General features: G+C 41.8%; 1 protein-coding gene across 1 annotated transcript in view; it reads right to left on the bottom strand.

Annotated features, from left to right (window-relative positions):
• Positions 1 to 990, bottom strand: part of LOC149282502 (putative acyl-CoA dehydrogenase 6) — a 66,055-nt gene extending 65,065 nt beyond the window's left edge. Inside the window, exon 1 of the mRNA XM_089498085.1 lies at positions 940 to 990. Within this exon, the coding sequence (XP_089354211.1) occupies positions 940 to 990 (51 nt within the window). The remainder of the gene's footprint in view (positions 1 to 939) is intronic.
• Between the last annotated feature and the right edge of the window lie 15,275 nt (positions 991 to 16,265).

Raw genomic sequence — 16,265 nt, 5'->3', positions numbered from 1 at the left:
TTATCTAAGCTTAACATACCACCAAAGCCTATCATTTTGAGCATCAGGAAAATGACGTACGACAGAAGCAGGCACTATAAAAACCAGCTGATGGCAATTTTTGCTAAAAGCTAACATTATTTATTACATTTATTTATCTGAAACATACCGTATTGGCTCGAATATAAGCCGCACCCGAATATAGGCCGCACCCTAAAAGTTAGGTGCTTTTTTAACCCCATCAATCCCCTATAAAAAAACGCCCACTAAGAAACCCCTATGGACGTCCTGGTACGTCCAGCCCTTCGTTTGACAGCCTGGACTCCCCCCTGGCAGCAGAAGCTTGCATCGTCGGCTTTCTGCTGCCCGATCTCCCGTAACAGCTTCCGGCATGAAAGCCGGTAAATTGTTACATTTGAAAGTGCCCGATCGCGTGATCGCGCAGTTGCAAACGCGCGATCGGGCATTTCCTTCCGGGTTGCGTCACTGCAGACGTAACCCGGAAGGTCATCGGAGGACAGGATATCCCCTGCGGGGATATCCTGCCCTCCGATGAGGCACAGAGACGCTGCGATCTCTATGCAGGTCTGTGAGGACCTGCATAGAGATCACAGTGTGATCGTGCAGGGGGATCGCGGGGAGGGGAGTGAGAAACCATCTCTCTCACTCCCCCTCCCGTCCTGAAAGAGAAAAGCAGAAAAAAATAAAAGTTAATTCATTTAAAAAATAATATTAAATAAATCATTAAAATAATGATATAAATAATACTAAAAAAAATTATAATGTGAGCTGTGATGTCATTGTGACATCACTGGCATGTTCAGGAGGTCCCTAGGAGGAACTCTAACCATTACCGAGATATGCTGCCACTCTATCCCCCCTGAGATATGCTGCCACTCTACCCCCCCCCGATATATGCTGCCACTCTGTCCCCAAGATGTCCCCCCCCATCAGACTTACCGGTGCAGACTCCACGGGGTCTTCCGGTGCCGACGGGGGACATCTACGCATAATGCGTATTCAACTTCCGGTGCCGGCACTTCCGCCGTGGGAAGTACCGGCAAGGAAGATTGTTCACGCAGACGTTCACCGGCAGCGGCTATGCGAGCAGAAACAACCTCCGCTGCCGGCACGTCTGCAAGATGTGCTTTAAAATCTCCCTTGCTGGGACTCCCCCCGTGGGAATTCCCGGCAAGGGAGATTGTTAAAGCACATCGTGCAAACGTGCCGGCAGCGGAGGTCATTCACGCTCATCGCCGCTGCTGGTGAACGTCTGCGCAATGCGCCTAGACAACCTCCCGTGCCGGCACTCCCCCCGTGGGGTATACCTTTTTTCTGCAAGGGACATCAGCACTGAACTGGAACAGCTATATACTTCACTTTATTATTTTGTAAAAGGACCCACCGATTTCAGGGTCTAAAAAAAAAAAAAAGATGCTTCACCCGCCTGAGGATGAATCGGATGAATTCCCAGTCTGAATTCACTTAGGATAATGAAGAACCAACCCCAGTTGGCCCTGCATAAAGAATTGTTATTGCGGAGAGGTTCTTGAAGGTCATCTCACCAGTTTATCTATGAATTATGCCGGGCAAGCTCAGACGCTTGGGTGAGGAGTCTGGCATGGCTTGGGCGTTTCACAGTGTCAACACTGACATTTTAGCAGTGCTCAAGATAGTGGGGGCACAGTTTATAGGTGATTGGTCTGCACGTAAGAAGTACCTACAGACTTGGGGCAGGCATCTCAAATGCCCAAAAAGGGACACTTCTGTTTAGTGGTATGGCTGGGGACAGGGCTTTTACAAGACTTTGTCACGCATTGATTTACGCAATCAAGTAAGGCATTAAAAAGAAGAATTATATATTGTATTTACATGCAGTACTTCCAAAATGACACGCATTGACTGCAGTTATAGACATTGCAACTTTTGGGGCTGCAGAAAACTGATACACGAACACCCAGCAATCGTTCAAAGCTTCTATAAAAGAGGGGCATCAGAAAAGAAAGGATGGACAGAGAGATTTAGGTCTTAAAGAAGAACACTAGAAAAGTATGGATAGTGTGATTGAATAGTTGCTAGAAGAGGGGTATACATTATATAAATTCATACAAGACCTGCAAATTTCGGTCACTCAAAGAGAAAGACATCGCGATTACGCTTTCATAATGCATGTTACGGCCAGTGAATTGAAACATTAAACATTACTGGGTTATTGAGTATGTCTCTTTTGTCTGGTTGTCTTGTTACGAGATTTTTAAAATCTATCAATATTAAGATTTTTCTGTTGGGTAAAAGAGACAATGCTTTGTGTTTTCTATTTTCCACCTAGACTCATATATTTTCATCCATTTCCATACAGGAAAGACTTTCTGAAGCATCAATGTCTGTAACACTTCAAAATGAGCTTTTACTAAAACCTAACATAGTTTGTTGCCCCAAAAAATCAATATGGCTTTTTCTCTTAAAATAAAGATATTCAATCAAACTAATGTCTCACTGCTGTATCAGACAGTTAAAAAGATCTACAGAAAAGGAAATCATTATCTAAATGAATCCAAGCATTAACAGAAAAAATGGAAATGTCATGGAACTAAAAGAATACAAAAAAAGAAATAAAACTGTAATCTGAGATACAATGTTCTAAAACCTTTAATTTTAAATTACCGGTATATTTATGGGTCAATGTATAAGCAAAATAGCATTGATCAATATGTGTGTGAGCCAAAAATGAAAAATAAAAATAACAGTGAGAGTCTAGTATTACTTCTTTAAAGGAACACTCATCCTCGTCTTTTCACACAACCTGAGGCCAACTTTTGTTATACCCGTTTGGTGGTTCTCTACATTCTCTAAATATGTAAATATGATGAGTTGTTTGGAGAGAAATCCCAGTTAACGCCAAATAGACAGATATTTCTTTCTGCTACAGTTGTCTTGGAAATATTATTTCATAGAACTAGGATCCATTACAGATCTTCAGATAGCACTACTAAACAGCGAACAATAGGGAAGACACCATACTTTGTTTACTGTAAGATGGGGGGTCATTACAGAAGCCTTCCTATGTACCTTATGTTGTTGATGGGTGGTAGTATGATGTTAATTCTCATGCCACCTTTATAATGTGCCAAGCATTGTTTTTTTGCGAATCACAGGACCACAGATGAGCTATTCTTCTGCAGCTCTGGAGATGCAGTTTCTCCATAAGGTAAATCATTCATTTACTTCCATTTTAAAGAATGCATAATACCTCCTTCATGACAGAGGATGTATTTTTACAAGCAAATTTCTACTCAAATCTGCCATAATATTAACTTTCTTTGGTTTTCTTAACAAAAGCTTGTGTGTTACAATGTTACTTGTGTGTTACAATGTGATCAGCAAGCAGGGCTCCAACAATTGCAATCAGCCAGCAAAGGGGAGCAGTGTCTGGCCTCAAGTAAACTTCCAGTGGTTGTCAGCAATAACACCTACCGGAAGGGAAGATGTTCCTGCCGCTGCAACAAAGTAAGGACATACAGGTACATCCTAAGGGGACTCAATGGGTTAAAAATCAAGAAGCAGTAAATACATTTTGGAATTTTTACAAACTGAAGGGTCTACACCTACTTAGGTTTTACCATGGTTAAACTTATTTAATTCAACTACAATAGCTATAGCTTCAGGTTTTTCAATTCTGTAATTCTTTTGAGGATATTTGCTTTCAAAGTAAGGGGTCATGTTACTAAAGTAGTGTTCATTTACGAATGATGCCAAGACATAATTCACAGGTTATGCTGCCCCTGCTTTTAACTCAACTCCCTTCTCACCCTCTCACAAGGGCTGCTACTTAGAGGAAGTCAAGACCATTGATGCCGATACTATAAACATAAAGCTAATATCAAGTCCACAAATTTGATTTACAAAGAATACAGAATCTTGAAATGTTAGCATTTAGGAAAGTGATATGTATGTTCTTTATATTAAAGACTGTTGGTGCTCCACCGTTTTGGCATGATTTTCACATTTAGAAAACAAAAAGGTTGTTATTAGAATTACTTGAAAATCATGTGGCAACTCTCGATGCTAAATTATAGCCAAGAAATGAAATAAATAATAAACATCTCAAACGGTAAATGCTGCCACTAAGAGGTTAACCGTGAAGAAATAAATGATACAGAAGAGCCAGCAAACTACCTTTTCTGGTTCGACTGTATCATTTATTGTTTTCAATGATTCAGAAAGTGAAGTTTGCTTCAATCTAGCTGTCATTCACAGTGGCTTAGTTTAGAAGAGGTATATAAAAATTTCTGGCACACAGCCCAGTGATACCATCATAGGACTTGGCTGTAAAATTGAGGTACAATGTAACAACTCGGTAATAAGCCAGAATGGGAGCTAAAGTGGATATGATGCTAAAGATCAATATGCTGCTAACCAAGTAGTCTGTAACTGAGCGAGGGGAAATGCAGAATACAAATGGGTGTGGATAGTGTACAAGTAGAGTATCCCTTATCCAAATGGTTTTTTTCAGGTAAAGTATATTCAGGACTGGGGGGGGGCAGGGAAGAGATGATCTCTCCTGCAGTCAGTAGATCCTTTCTCCCGCTCCTTTTCAGCTTCTGCCTGCTGTCCACTAGGTTGTTGAGGCTTCTCCCTGCAGTCTCAGAGCGCTTCCGTTCCGTTGTTTAGGCCTCCCCAGAGAACTTCTGCTCCCTTTTTCGCACCAGAAGCGATCTGGAGAAGCCTGATCAACAGAGGTCGGGGGGGGGGGGGGCCTGAACAACAGAGCAAACACAGGTGAGAAGACTCATCCATTATCCGAAATGACCCCTTATCTGAAATACTTCTGGTCCCAAGAAATGAGGATAATGTGAATTATGACTGAAGAATAGATCTCAGTTCCTACACATATGATGCAGCACGATTCAGAGATAACATATAAACCAGCGTGTTGTTAAGATAATCCTTACCCAAGATCACTATGCTGCCCAATTTATCAATTGGTTTAATAATCTCTTTATCAGAACCCAGCTATATTGCTTAGATTTTGTGATAATACTATGGGCTCTAATGATGTTGAAAACATGTTTATACTCTCAAATTACCATGACGATTAGTAAATCCATTGTACACATATTACCGTATTTGCTCGATTATAAGACGAGGTTTTTTTCAGAGCAAATGCTCTGAAAAATACCCCTCGTCTTCTAATCGGGGTCGTCTTCTAATCAGACCTCAAATAGAGTCTGATTAGGAGACTAAGATCCAGATCCCCCGCACCGCTGCAGGGGACCTGGATCCTCCTGTCTCACCCCCCCCATCATACACACTTACCGGTGCCTCCTGCTGTATTGCCGGGGCAGCGGGTTGACGTCTACGCGATCCGCGTAGACAACGTCCGCTGCAGCCGGAAGGAGGTGTGGCTAGCAGCGGGGGTTGTCTGCGTCCGTCGCGTAGACCTTCCCCGACTGTCAGAGATCTCTGATCTCTGACAGCCGGGGAAAGTATACGCGACGGACGCATACAAACCCCCGCTGCCAACTCCACCTCCTTCCGGCTGCAGCAGAAGGCGACGTCAACCCGCTGCCCCGGCTGGAAGCACCGGTAAGAGAGGGCTGAGAGGGGAGAGAGGAGAGAGGAGAGGGGAGGGGAGAGGAGAGGGGAGGGGAGGGGGGGGGAGAGAGTGTGTGTGTGTGTGTTAGTTAAATGGGGGCATAGGGCATTTCTGGAGGAGGCGTTAAGGGGGCATTTAATAGAGCACTCTGCCTCCTGAAATGCCTTATACCTCCCTATATGCCACTCTGCCCCATAATATGCCTTTTAACCCCCTAAATGCCAGAGTGGCATATAGGGGTATAAGGCATTTCTGGAGGCAGAGTGCTCTATACAATGCCTTTTAACTCCCTTAATGCCACTCTGCCTCCTGAAATGCCTTATACCTCCCTATATGCCACTCTGCCCCATAATATGCATTTTAACCCCCTAAATGCCAGAATGGGATATAGGGGTATAAGGCATTTCTGGAGGCAGAGTGGCATATAGGGGGTCAAAAGGCATACCATGGGGCACAGTGGCATATAGAGGGTTAAAAGGCATATCATGGGCCACAGTGCCATATTGGTGTGGCAAGCCTGGGGGCAGATGTGCGTAACTGGGGGACAGGCTGGAAAATACAAGAAATAAAAACAAAAAAAATATTTTTCTCAATCATAGCTTTTATTAAAAAAAATAGTTTACATGAATTAACATTTACTGGTAAAACTTTTTTCCTTTAGGGTCGTCTTATATTCAGGCTTTTTCTTTTTTTCCTAAGTTAATATTCAGATTTTGGGGGGTCGTCTTATAATCAGGGTCGTCTTATAATCGAGCAAATACGGTAATATGCAATGATTATGGGAAAAGTAGATACAACGCAGAATGTTCCCTTTAAGACTTGAACTGTTTTATACCTTCCAAATAGAAAAGGCATGCAGGACAGAATGATCAAAAATGAAAGGTAATATGAAGGTCTCTAGCTAATAATAACCAATATGAATCAGGCAGTGTTAGATAAGGCAGACCACTATTTTGATGAAGTTGTAAGAGAATTTCATAACAATGATGAAACACTGCCTTTATAACTTCAGAAACTTGATATGTGTGATGGCGGTGACCTCTTTGCCGAATTAGATCTTCTGCTGTCTCTCAGATAATATGCTACATAGAAGGAGACTTAATAGAAGTTTAGCCCTTATATATTAAAGGAACACTCCAGTCCCTAAGTATAGATGTCTTATTTTCCAACTCTAGATAGAAAGGAATGCTTACATGTATTTGTATGCCATGAAATACACTGTGGCCAATCCAAAATTGACTCCAAAGTCCATTTTACTATTAATGATATTAGAGTGTTCCCTGAAAAGGTTCTTGGACCACTAAAATGGAGAGGAAGCCAACAACTGCTTTTCTTCAGCTCTGCAGTACAGTGTGCACGTTAAAGTATTTACAACTTATTTAATGGGAATTCTTCTGGTACAAAGACTGCCTTAAGGTTTGGCTGCATTTTACCAAAAAAAATTTGGCCCATAACGACAGACATTCAATCCATCTTATCTGCCTACTTTTACATGTGAGATTGCAACCTAATGGGTGCCTAAACTGTTCAGATTATTTCGAATGAATAGAAACTGCCAAGTATTTTCCTTGAACCGAGCTATTCCCTATAAAATGATCAGAAGATTCTCCCAGCTGAATGCATCTCAGAATGCATCTCCCTGCACGTGGTATACTCATCTTCCACCAGCTCCAGCAGGGGTCTAGATCCCAGGGCGCATGTGTAAAATTTTCCCATTGAGTTAATTGAAAGCACTTTCCAGCCACTGATTGGCAGCTTCAAGAAGCCAATCAGTGGCATGAAAAGTTGGAGGAAGAAGGCAGTTTTGCAGCATGGCTGCGAATTCCGTGTCAGTTAAGTTGCTTATTTTTTTATTCACAGAGTACTTCAATATGCAATATTCTATGGTAGGGGTGTCAGGGACTGTCATTAGACTGTCCCTTTAAAATATATTTAGGCATCAGTTCTGAACCATTGAAATGTCCCAAAGGAAGGGTGGATAGTAGCAAAAATGAGAGGAAACGCTTTCACAAAAACTCCATCTGGAACAAAAATACTCCAATTAAAAACAACTTGGAAATACGTCAGCCCTTCTTTTATAAAAAAGAAAAAAACATCCTGTATGTAACAACTGGAAACTGACTTGTCTCTCACTAACAACGCAAGCTGGAGGAGCTGTGAGGACACAAAAGATTATAACAAAAACATTAAAATACATTTAAAAAAGGAGATTCCTCTTAGTGTGTGTTTATTAAGAGGGTAAGAGTTTATTGTGTACCACTAACACAATCCACACCACCAATTAACCATTAGCCACAACAAAACACCAGAACGCTTTACAATTTTACATAAAACTGTTCTACTGAGTGACCATTAAGTGGTACGTGGTTAAGCTGGAGGTAAATTGCGGATAATTCAGGTCATTCCCACAGCTATAATGTTAATAGTAAATAACATTTATTGACACATTAGAAGAATTTTATAAAATTAGTACTTTAAAGGGACATCCAGTGCCCCTATCCAGCCCAATCAACGATGAACTTATATTAAAGTACTTTAGATTGCATTCTCTAGCATCAAAAACACACACACACGTACATGAAGGAGCAAGTAAGTCCATATTGAATCAGTGTCGCTCCTGTTGGAATCAATGGAATCCTTCTCTGCGCATGCATGCAGGGGATCTCATTTGAAAACCTAGAACTCTTGCGGGAACTAGCACTGGAACTGGCTGGGAGTTGAGAATAGCTTTGGCGCTACCAAGCGAGTGATGTGTTCGGCTCGGCCAAGAAGTTGGGTGGGAAAAGAGGCAAATGCGTGGGGAAAATGATCATTTTAAGGGTACACTCAGCTATCATATGCATTCCTCCTCACCTAATGTTTCTGTAAGTCAATTATTTTACATCCTACTTGTTATGTCCTCTATACCCATTGTACAGCGCTACGGAATATAATGGTGCTATATTAAGCAATAAATAATTAAAGCTGGAGCCTCTAAAAGATAATCAGTCCAGCATAAATGTGCATACTATGTTGTCCTATACGTTATGGTGGCCTTCAGCTCAGAAACTAGAAGACATCACAAGCATGGACTACTGCTTTGTGAACGAGAAAAGCACTGCGGTGTCTACTAGTTCGCAGTTACTGCAGTATGTGCAGAAGTGTGGGAGAGGTACTTCCTTTATGATCATGGTTTCCTCTTCATAGAAAGTCAGGATATGTGATTAAACCGATAAGCCCCGGTCAAATTCCTGCATGGAAAGGCATCAAAGATGAAGCCGCCCAAATGCCCCAGGTGTGTTTACATTGAAGCATCTCTGCCCCCAGCATGTAAACCAGTCCAAATACACAGCCTAACTGGAACCAACAATACCAGTCTCCCAGGAATCTGAAAAGCTACATCATGTGATCACAGCTGCCACTGATTGGCTGCTCACAACAGGAAGTGCTGGCACACTGCTTACTAATAAACTACCCCTTGAAGGGCATTCACGTTTAGCAATGTACACAGAAGAGTTTATGGCGATTTTACACATTATTGCACAATTAAATAAGCACACCTTGTATGTCTGTTTTAACACATTGTGTCCCAGACGACCTAACGCATTCAAGGCATGTAACAAAATGAAGTGAGCAGCATATACCTTTCTCACGGACTCCCTTATTGCCTGGTGCTCTGGGGTGAATAATGAATGCCCCGTATGGCTGGCTAATTGACTGGCAGCTGCTGTCTGCGAGAAGAACCCGGTCACCGCTCCACAGCTCCTGCCAGCAAGCAGAGCTCCTTTTCCGGATAACCTCATCTGGAGGGAGCTGCACAGCCTCAGAGCCATAGTCCGCGAGTCTGCAAAAGTCACTGCAACCTGCAATGTGACAAGGACACGCTCACTGTAACCTGCCAGCGGCAACAACGTGGTTTTAAAGCTTCACTATTAAGCAACTGCAATTATTGCAGGATTATCAGCAAGCATAGGTAAGGATGATGGGAGTAGGAGTAAATTTTAGTCACCTACTTTTTTTGGATTAAAATGAACTCGATATACACTTCCAAAATATTTAATTACTTTCTGAGATCAAAACATGTTTATTTACAGGCAGAAAAGGAAAAATAAAGCCATTCACTCACAATGCCTGGGAGTAAATACTATAAGAAGTTTGGTTGCTGAAGGAGCAGGATCGCCTCCATGCACAGGGATTAAAAGGGCAAGTCAGTTCTGGTCACGTGACTGCGATGTCGCCCAGTTAAAATGCCGGTCTTTTAGAGACGGAGGCTTCTTACTTAGTATCTTACAAACACTGGGCAGGAGGTGCAAAGAGGGAAACAACGGACTTTACTAATTATGAAGTCAAAATCATAAAAGCATTATTAAATTGAACAAATCAATCAATTAATCCACTAAGATTTTTTAAAAACTTTAGTAGGATTTAATGAAACAGCAGACATATTTAGTAATATACTGTATACAAGCATGTGTATCATTTTATAACACACAAAACAAAAAACAAACACACAAAAACCATTAAAAGGAAGAAAGTTAAAAGAGTATGTAAACTCAAGGGCTTAGGATCCAGTATTTAGGGGTATATATATATATATATTTATATATACATATACATATATATACATGTCCTGATGAAAGTCTATAAATAAAAAGACTGAAACGTTGACTAGAAAATCGGAGTTTTGTGCAATAATTTAAGACAAGTCCCAGGAGTGCCGGTAACTATTATTGGAATTTATACATATATATATGAATATATATATATATATACACCCTCACTGGCCACTTTATTAGGTACACCTGTTCAATTGCAGAAGACCACACCGGGTGCCACTCCTGTCAGCCAAGAAGAGCGTTGCCTGGACTGATGAGCAGAGGCGTATCTACTGAAAATAGCGCCTATGGCAAGCGCTGAAATTGCACCCCTGTCCAAATATCTAAAACCCATTTACTAGCCCCTGCTGCCCATATATATATAAATATTAGTCCCTGCTGCCGATAGCAGGTATAGATCAAAACACAAACCCAGATCAATTGAAATTCACTTGTGATCTCAGCACTGAAGGTATATATCAAATAAACAGAATCAGACATACAAGTCCTGTATTTGCAGGTATGCAATAAATATATGAAACGTAGCATCGCAGGTGTAAATCAACTGAAAAAGACATATTAACCCTGTATTTGCAGGTACACATAAATAATGTATGGAAACATAGCATAGCAGATATGGATCTACAGAATAACACAAAAACCCAGCTTTGCAGGTAAAAATCAATTGGAATTGGCATTAAAGGTATATTTTAAACCCCCTAAATTACAGGCATAGATCACAGGTTGCACCCCAAAGCCAGCCCTGGCGTCCACACTGCCCACATAGAACCTGGCCAGCACCCAGATTACACACATAAGATTTGCAATCTTTGTCCCCAAACAGTCCGGCCAGTGCCATCTTTGTGCCATATACACCCTGCCTGTGCCATCTTGGTCCCCAAGGCTCAAACCTCCTGCTAGTGCCATCTTTGCCCTTCCACAATTATACATCTATGATACACAAACACTTTTACAGTCACTCACTAATTCACACTTTAATTCAGACAACTCATCCACACATTAACTCATGCTCTCAATGCATCCACACATTAACTCATGCTCTCCCTCATTCAGACAATTCATCCACCCATTAACTCATGCTCTCCCTCATTCAGACAATACATTCACATATTAACTCATGCTGTCTCTCATTCACTCAATGCATCCACACATTAATGCACACTCTTTACTTATATCTACCCCCTCTCCCTCCCCTATCACTTTCTACCCCCCCATCTCCCTCCCTTATCACTTTCTACCCCCCATCTCCCTCCCTTATCACTTTCTACCCCCCATCTCCCTCCCTTATCACTTTCTACCCCCCTCTCCCTCCCTTATCACTTTCTACCCCCCTCTCCCTCCCTTATCACTTTTTACCCCCCTCTCCCTCCCTTATCACTTTTTACCCCCTCTCCGTCCCTTATCACTTTTTACCCCCCTCTCCCTCTCTTATCACTTTTTACCCCCCTCTCCCTCCCTTATCACTTTTTAACCCCCTCTCCCTCCCTTATCACTTTTTAACCCCCTCTCCCTCCCTTATCACTTTCTAACCCCTCTCCCCCCCTTACCCACTATATACCCCCTCTCCCCCCCTTACCCACTATATACCCCCCCTCTCACCTTGAAGTTCAGCGACGGGAGCACGATGCTGCTGTCATCCTGCACCGCTCGCTGGTGCCCGCTGCTTCACTGCTGAGCGCCGTAATATGACGTCATATTTCTGCACCCAGCAGTGAAGCAGCGGGCACCAGCAAGCGGCTTTTAAACGCTGTCTTCTTTTTTTTGATGCGGGGGAGAACGAGGGGCGCCGAGCGGTTGCTAGGCGCCCCTCTCTCTCGCCCACATCAGTGTTTAAAAGCCGCTCGCTGGTGCCGGCATTTCATGCTGAGCGCCGCAATATGCCGGCATATTGCGGCGCTCTGCATGAAATACCGGGACGGGGGTAGAGGGCTCGTGGAGGAGAATGAGGGGAGCCGAGCGATTACTAGGCGCCCCTCTCTCTCCTCCGCATCAAAAAAAAAAACGGCATTTAAAAGCCGCTCACCGGCGCCCCCCTTGAGATGGCGCCCATGGCACGTGCCATGGCTGCCATACCCTATATACGCCTCTGCTGATGAGTCTCGATTCCAGCTGCAACATTAAGATGGCAGGGTCAAACTGGTGTAAACAACATGAAGGCATGGATCCATCCTGCCTTGTATCAACTGTTCAGGCTGGTGGTGGTGGTGGTGGTGTAATGGTGTGGGGGACATTTTCTTAGCGCACTTTGAGTCCCTTAGTACCAATTTGTGCATCGTTTAAACGTGACAGCCTAGCTGAGTATTGTTGCTGACCATGTCCATCCGTTAATGACCACAGTGTACCCATCTTCTGACGGCTGCTTCCAGCCGCACCATGTCACACATCATCTCAAACTTGTTTCTTGAACATGACAATGAATTCACTGAACCAATGGCCTCTGCAGTCACCAGATCTCAATCCAATAGAGCACCTTTGGGACATGGTAGAACGGGAGAATGTCTTGGCATGTCCCTTTCAGCATACCCTTGGGTTAATAAAATGTATCCCCTTCAGCATCACTTGCATTATCTGTATAATTAAACGGATTATGATAAATATGTAGAATAGTATTTAAGAAAAAGGCATTTAAACTATAAATTGGTTTTAGAATAAATATGGTTTCAGGGGACATGCTTTCCAGCCTAGCCTTACTAAAAACATTGCTGAAAATAATAGGAATGTGCAAACGCTATCCTCTTTTAAATGAATTTACGTGTTTGCGGCAATCACTTATTCCTGGGAACGTTTAATATTTGATAGTTTGTCTAATGTGAGAAGTTATAGTTTCTATCTTTGGGACTGGACTTAAATGTGCTGTAAATAGAAGGCATGTCTCCTGGAAATGAAAACACAGCACACTTTCTAATGACAAGCATCAGGAAATGTCGGCAAAAGAAACACATTCATAGAGAAGACAAATAAAGGAAGTGGTACATGGACTATTTAAGGGGAGCTACTTCTGCTTATTAGTCACACATGCCACATTGCATGGACTCACCTAATGGAAAATGCATTCAGCAAAGTGTTTTGGCTTTTTGTACCCATCCCCTGGGTCCTTCATGCAAGCTCCAAGCATTCTTTTACTTGTCAGAGTAATCTTATGACTGACATGAGCTACGGAGGAAAACTGGGTTTGCACAATTAGGAACAGAATAATTCTATTATTTACTTTTAAGATTTTTCTTTCATTAACACTTAAATCGAAGGGTTAAAAAATACCATTTACGCTGCTGAATTTCACACTTGTATAACTAAATGCAGCAACAAAAACATCATTCCTAGTTCATTGGGATACCCAAACCCTACCCAGAAATCGTTCCTAAATCATGTCATGATTTTTTTTTTTTAGCTGGGAACAGTTATTTGTCATGTGACACAAAAGTGGTACTGATATGTTGTTGCCATAGAAATTGAAAGAGATAAAAATATTTTTTCTGTTGTTTTTATGCGACTCAACTATGTGAGTGAAGAATAACATGCTAGATCATGTAAGTTTTTTATTTCCTTAATGTACTAGCAATTGGGATACCGTGCCAAATGATTATTCACGCAGTCAGAACTCGTGAAACTGTACAGCATTTATTCTATGGTCAGCCAAATGTACCGCTTCTTTAAAAAAGATGAAATGACTTTTCTTGCACGATAAAGGCTGCAATCTACTGGGTACCCAGATGTTAACCTCACATGGTAACACCTACGGTTTATTATCATTTATTGATTTATCTGGCAGAAAACAAACTGGACCCTGTGCAAATTGTGACTTCAAAAATATCCCCACGTGAAGATAGAAATAAAATTTTAATTATAAAAACGATGCCTCAAAAGTAACCATAAAAAAACAAAAAAATAATAAAAAATTATAGCGTAATATTGTTAATCAAATACAATAACTATGGTTAAAATAATTGATTTGTGTGGCGCCATCATATTCTTTAACGCTAATGCTGTAACAGCCAGAAAACCAGGTTTACACCCAGGTTTCAACCCTGTAATAGCCAGTAACCATGTCTGCAATGTGGCCTTTCCTCTTCAAGGGGAATGGCATTGTGAGGATGTGGGGTTAGCTAGGCTTATATTTGTTTGGGGTAGAAGGAGAATAAGGCAGTGGATGTAAATGGGAGGGAGGTGGGCAGGGAGAGGGAGTAAATACCACTCCGTGGACCTGGAGATTGAGCGGCATGACCCCGAGAACCAGAGCAGCATCGCTTCACGTAGAGTGTGAAAAACCTGGAGAGTTCTCAGGTATGCCAATACCCCTGTTGCAATACCCATTTTAATACCTCTGTTTGTAAAATTGTAATCCAGGGTTGCCATTACCACCCTTCAATAGCAAAGTACTATTACTTAAAGGGTTAACATAGCTCACTACATGCATGCAAATGCTGATGGTTATAACACGTAGGGTCAGGCTGGATACACACTTAAATTATATAAACCATTTCTGAATGTTACATAGAAGTTAGAGGTGAATGAGCCAGGGACATACCTCCCAGCTGCCTCATTGTTTGGGCACAATCCTGCCGAGCATCTCCACCATTCCCAAAAATGGGACATCTTCCCTGACTGTACTGTCAGACTTTGACATTGGCAGCACAGATGTCAAGAAAAGGTCCCATGTGGCCACATTGAGAAGTACGTACCGGTATTTCATCAGATCGCCATGAGGTATCTGGGGTATCGCTTTTCACCTTGCCCCCAATGAACACCTGGGATGTTGGGAGTTATGCGGCCAGAGGTGTGACAAGAGTACTGCCAAGCACTGCTGATCAGGAGATGTGTTTGGTGGAATGCAAGGCAAATAACTGGGAGGCGAGAAAACCGTGAGGAATCCTTTTATAAAAGTTATATAAAAGTGACACCATCATGCACTAAATTATATTTACACAACAATTATTCTGCATGTTTTTTGTCATGTACTGGTATTATTAGCATTGTAAGCTGCATTATATTATGATACAACTTATAGACACCAATTCATCTCTTTGTCCTCAGGAAATCCCAGATCAATATTTCAAAGCCATAAGTCCACAGCTGCAGAGATCTGGTGTTGCCATAGGTAGTGATGTGAGGTGCTGCTAAAGTGACATTCAAAAAATAGGGTTATGATCCAGACTTCCTCATCTGGCACTTTATCCCAACTCGTGATAAGCTGTTTAACTCAGTCATTCCAGGTCTGTAGGCACTAAAGAATGGTTGTCATCCCTCTACTCATTATCTACTTATGAGTCTGATTCTGCAGAGGCTGACCACATCGGATTGTTAAAAGTTCTAGAATCCAGAAATGGAATCAGTGCCATGTAGATCATATCCAATATATAGGGCCAATTTAATCACCTACTCCAACCAGTAGCTACTTTTACCATATGCAGTGGCCCCATTGCAGATGTGCTGCTCTAGCGATTTGGATGCATAATGGTATTGCAGCGAACAGAAATAACTAAAGCTATAAAGGACATCACAGTATACAGAGTGTGAAACTAAGGGATGTAGAAACTATTTGTTTAAAGAAGCCCATTTATCACCAATCTGCAGCAAATACGGTATTTTGAGTTTTAGTTATTGCGGGACCTTACCTTCTGGCCATGATTCACCTCAGGTGCTGTCCCATATTTGGCACCTTTGGCATCTCCTGGGTTGATTTCTCACATCTCTTTGTTCCTGTACGGACAGCCATGTATTGTGACTTTTGTAGTGTTTCGATGCATCGCTCTATGGCTAACATCGCTTTCACGTTTAGCATTTCATACCTTTGTGACTATTTAATCCAGATACTGCGTTCTCCCCATTGCCCTTGCAGTGAGCCTGTTTCAACTGTTTAGCCTGATTTTGGACTCACACTTACTTTTGAAATGTGAAGAATGCTTTTGGACATATAAGCAGCATTAGTTTGAGGGCAAATATTCACCTTTTCGCAAAATTTAGTTTTCTCATTTTCCTACTTGTAAAAATTTGACTATTTGGTTCATTGATTTTTCATATATCCAGCACAGCCTCTCCCACATATTTAAATTAACTCACTGTATTATCGTCTGCCCCTTAAATGTAATTTCGTTTTA

This window comes from Sceloporus occidentalis, unplaced genomic scaffold (genome assembly GCF_023333645.1).
Source record: "Sceloporus occidentalis isolate IW3139 unplaced genomic scaffold, rSceOcc1.0.p SCAF_113, whole genome shotgun sequence".
NCBI classification, from domain to species: domain Eukaryota; kingdom Metazoa; phylum Chordata; class Lepidosauria; order Squamata; family Phrynosomatidae; genus Sceloporus; species Sceloporus occidentalis.
The sequence above is the reverse complement of the archived record's forward strand: the minus strand, read 5'-3'. Positions and strand labels throughout refer to the sequence as shown.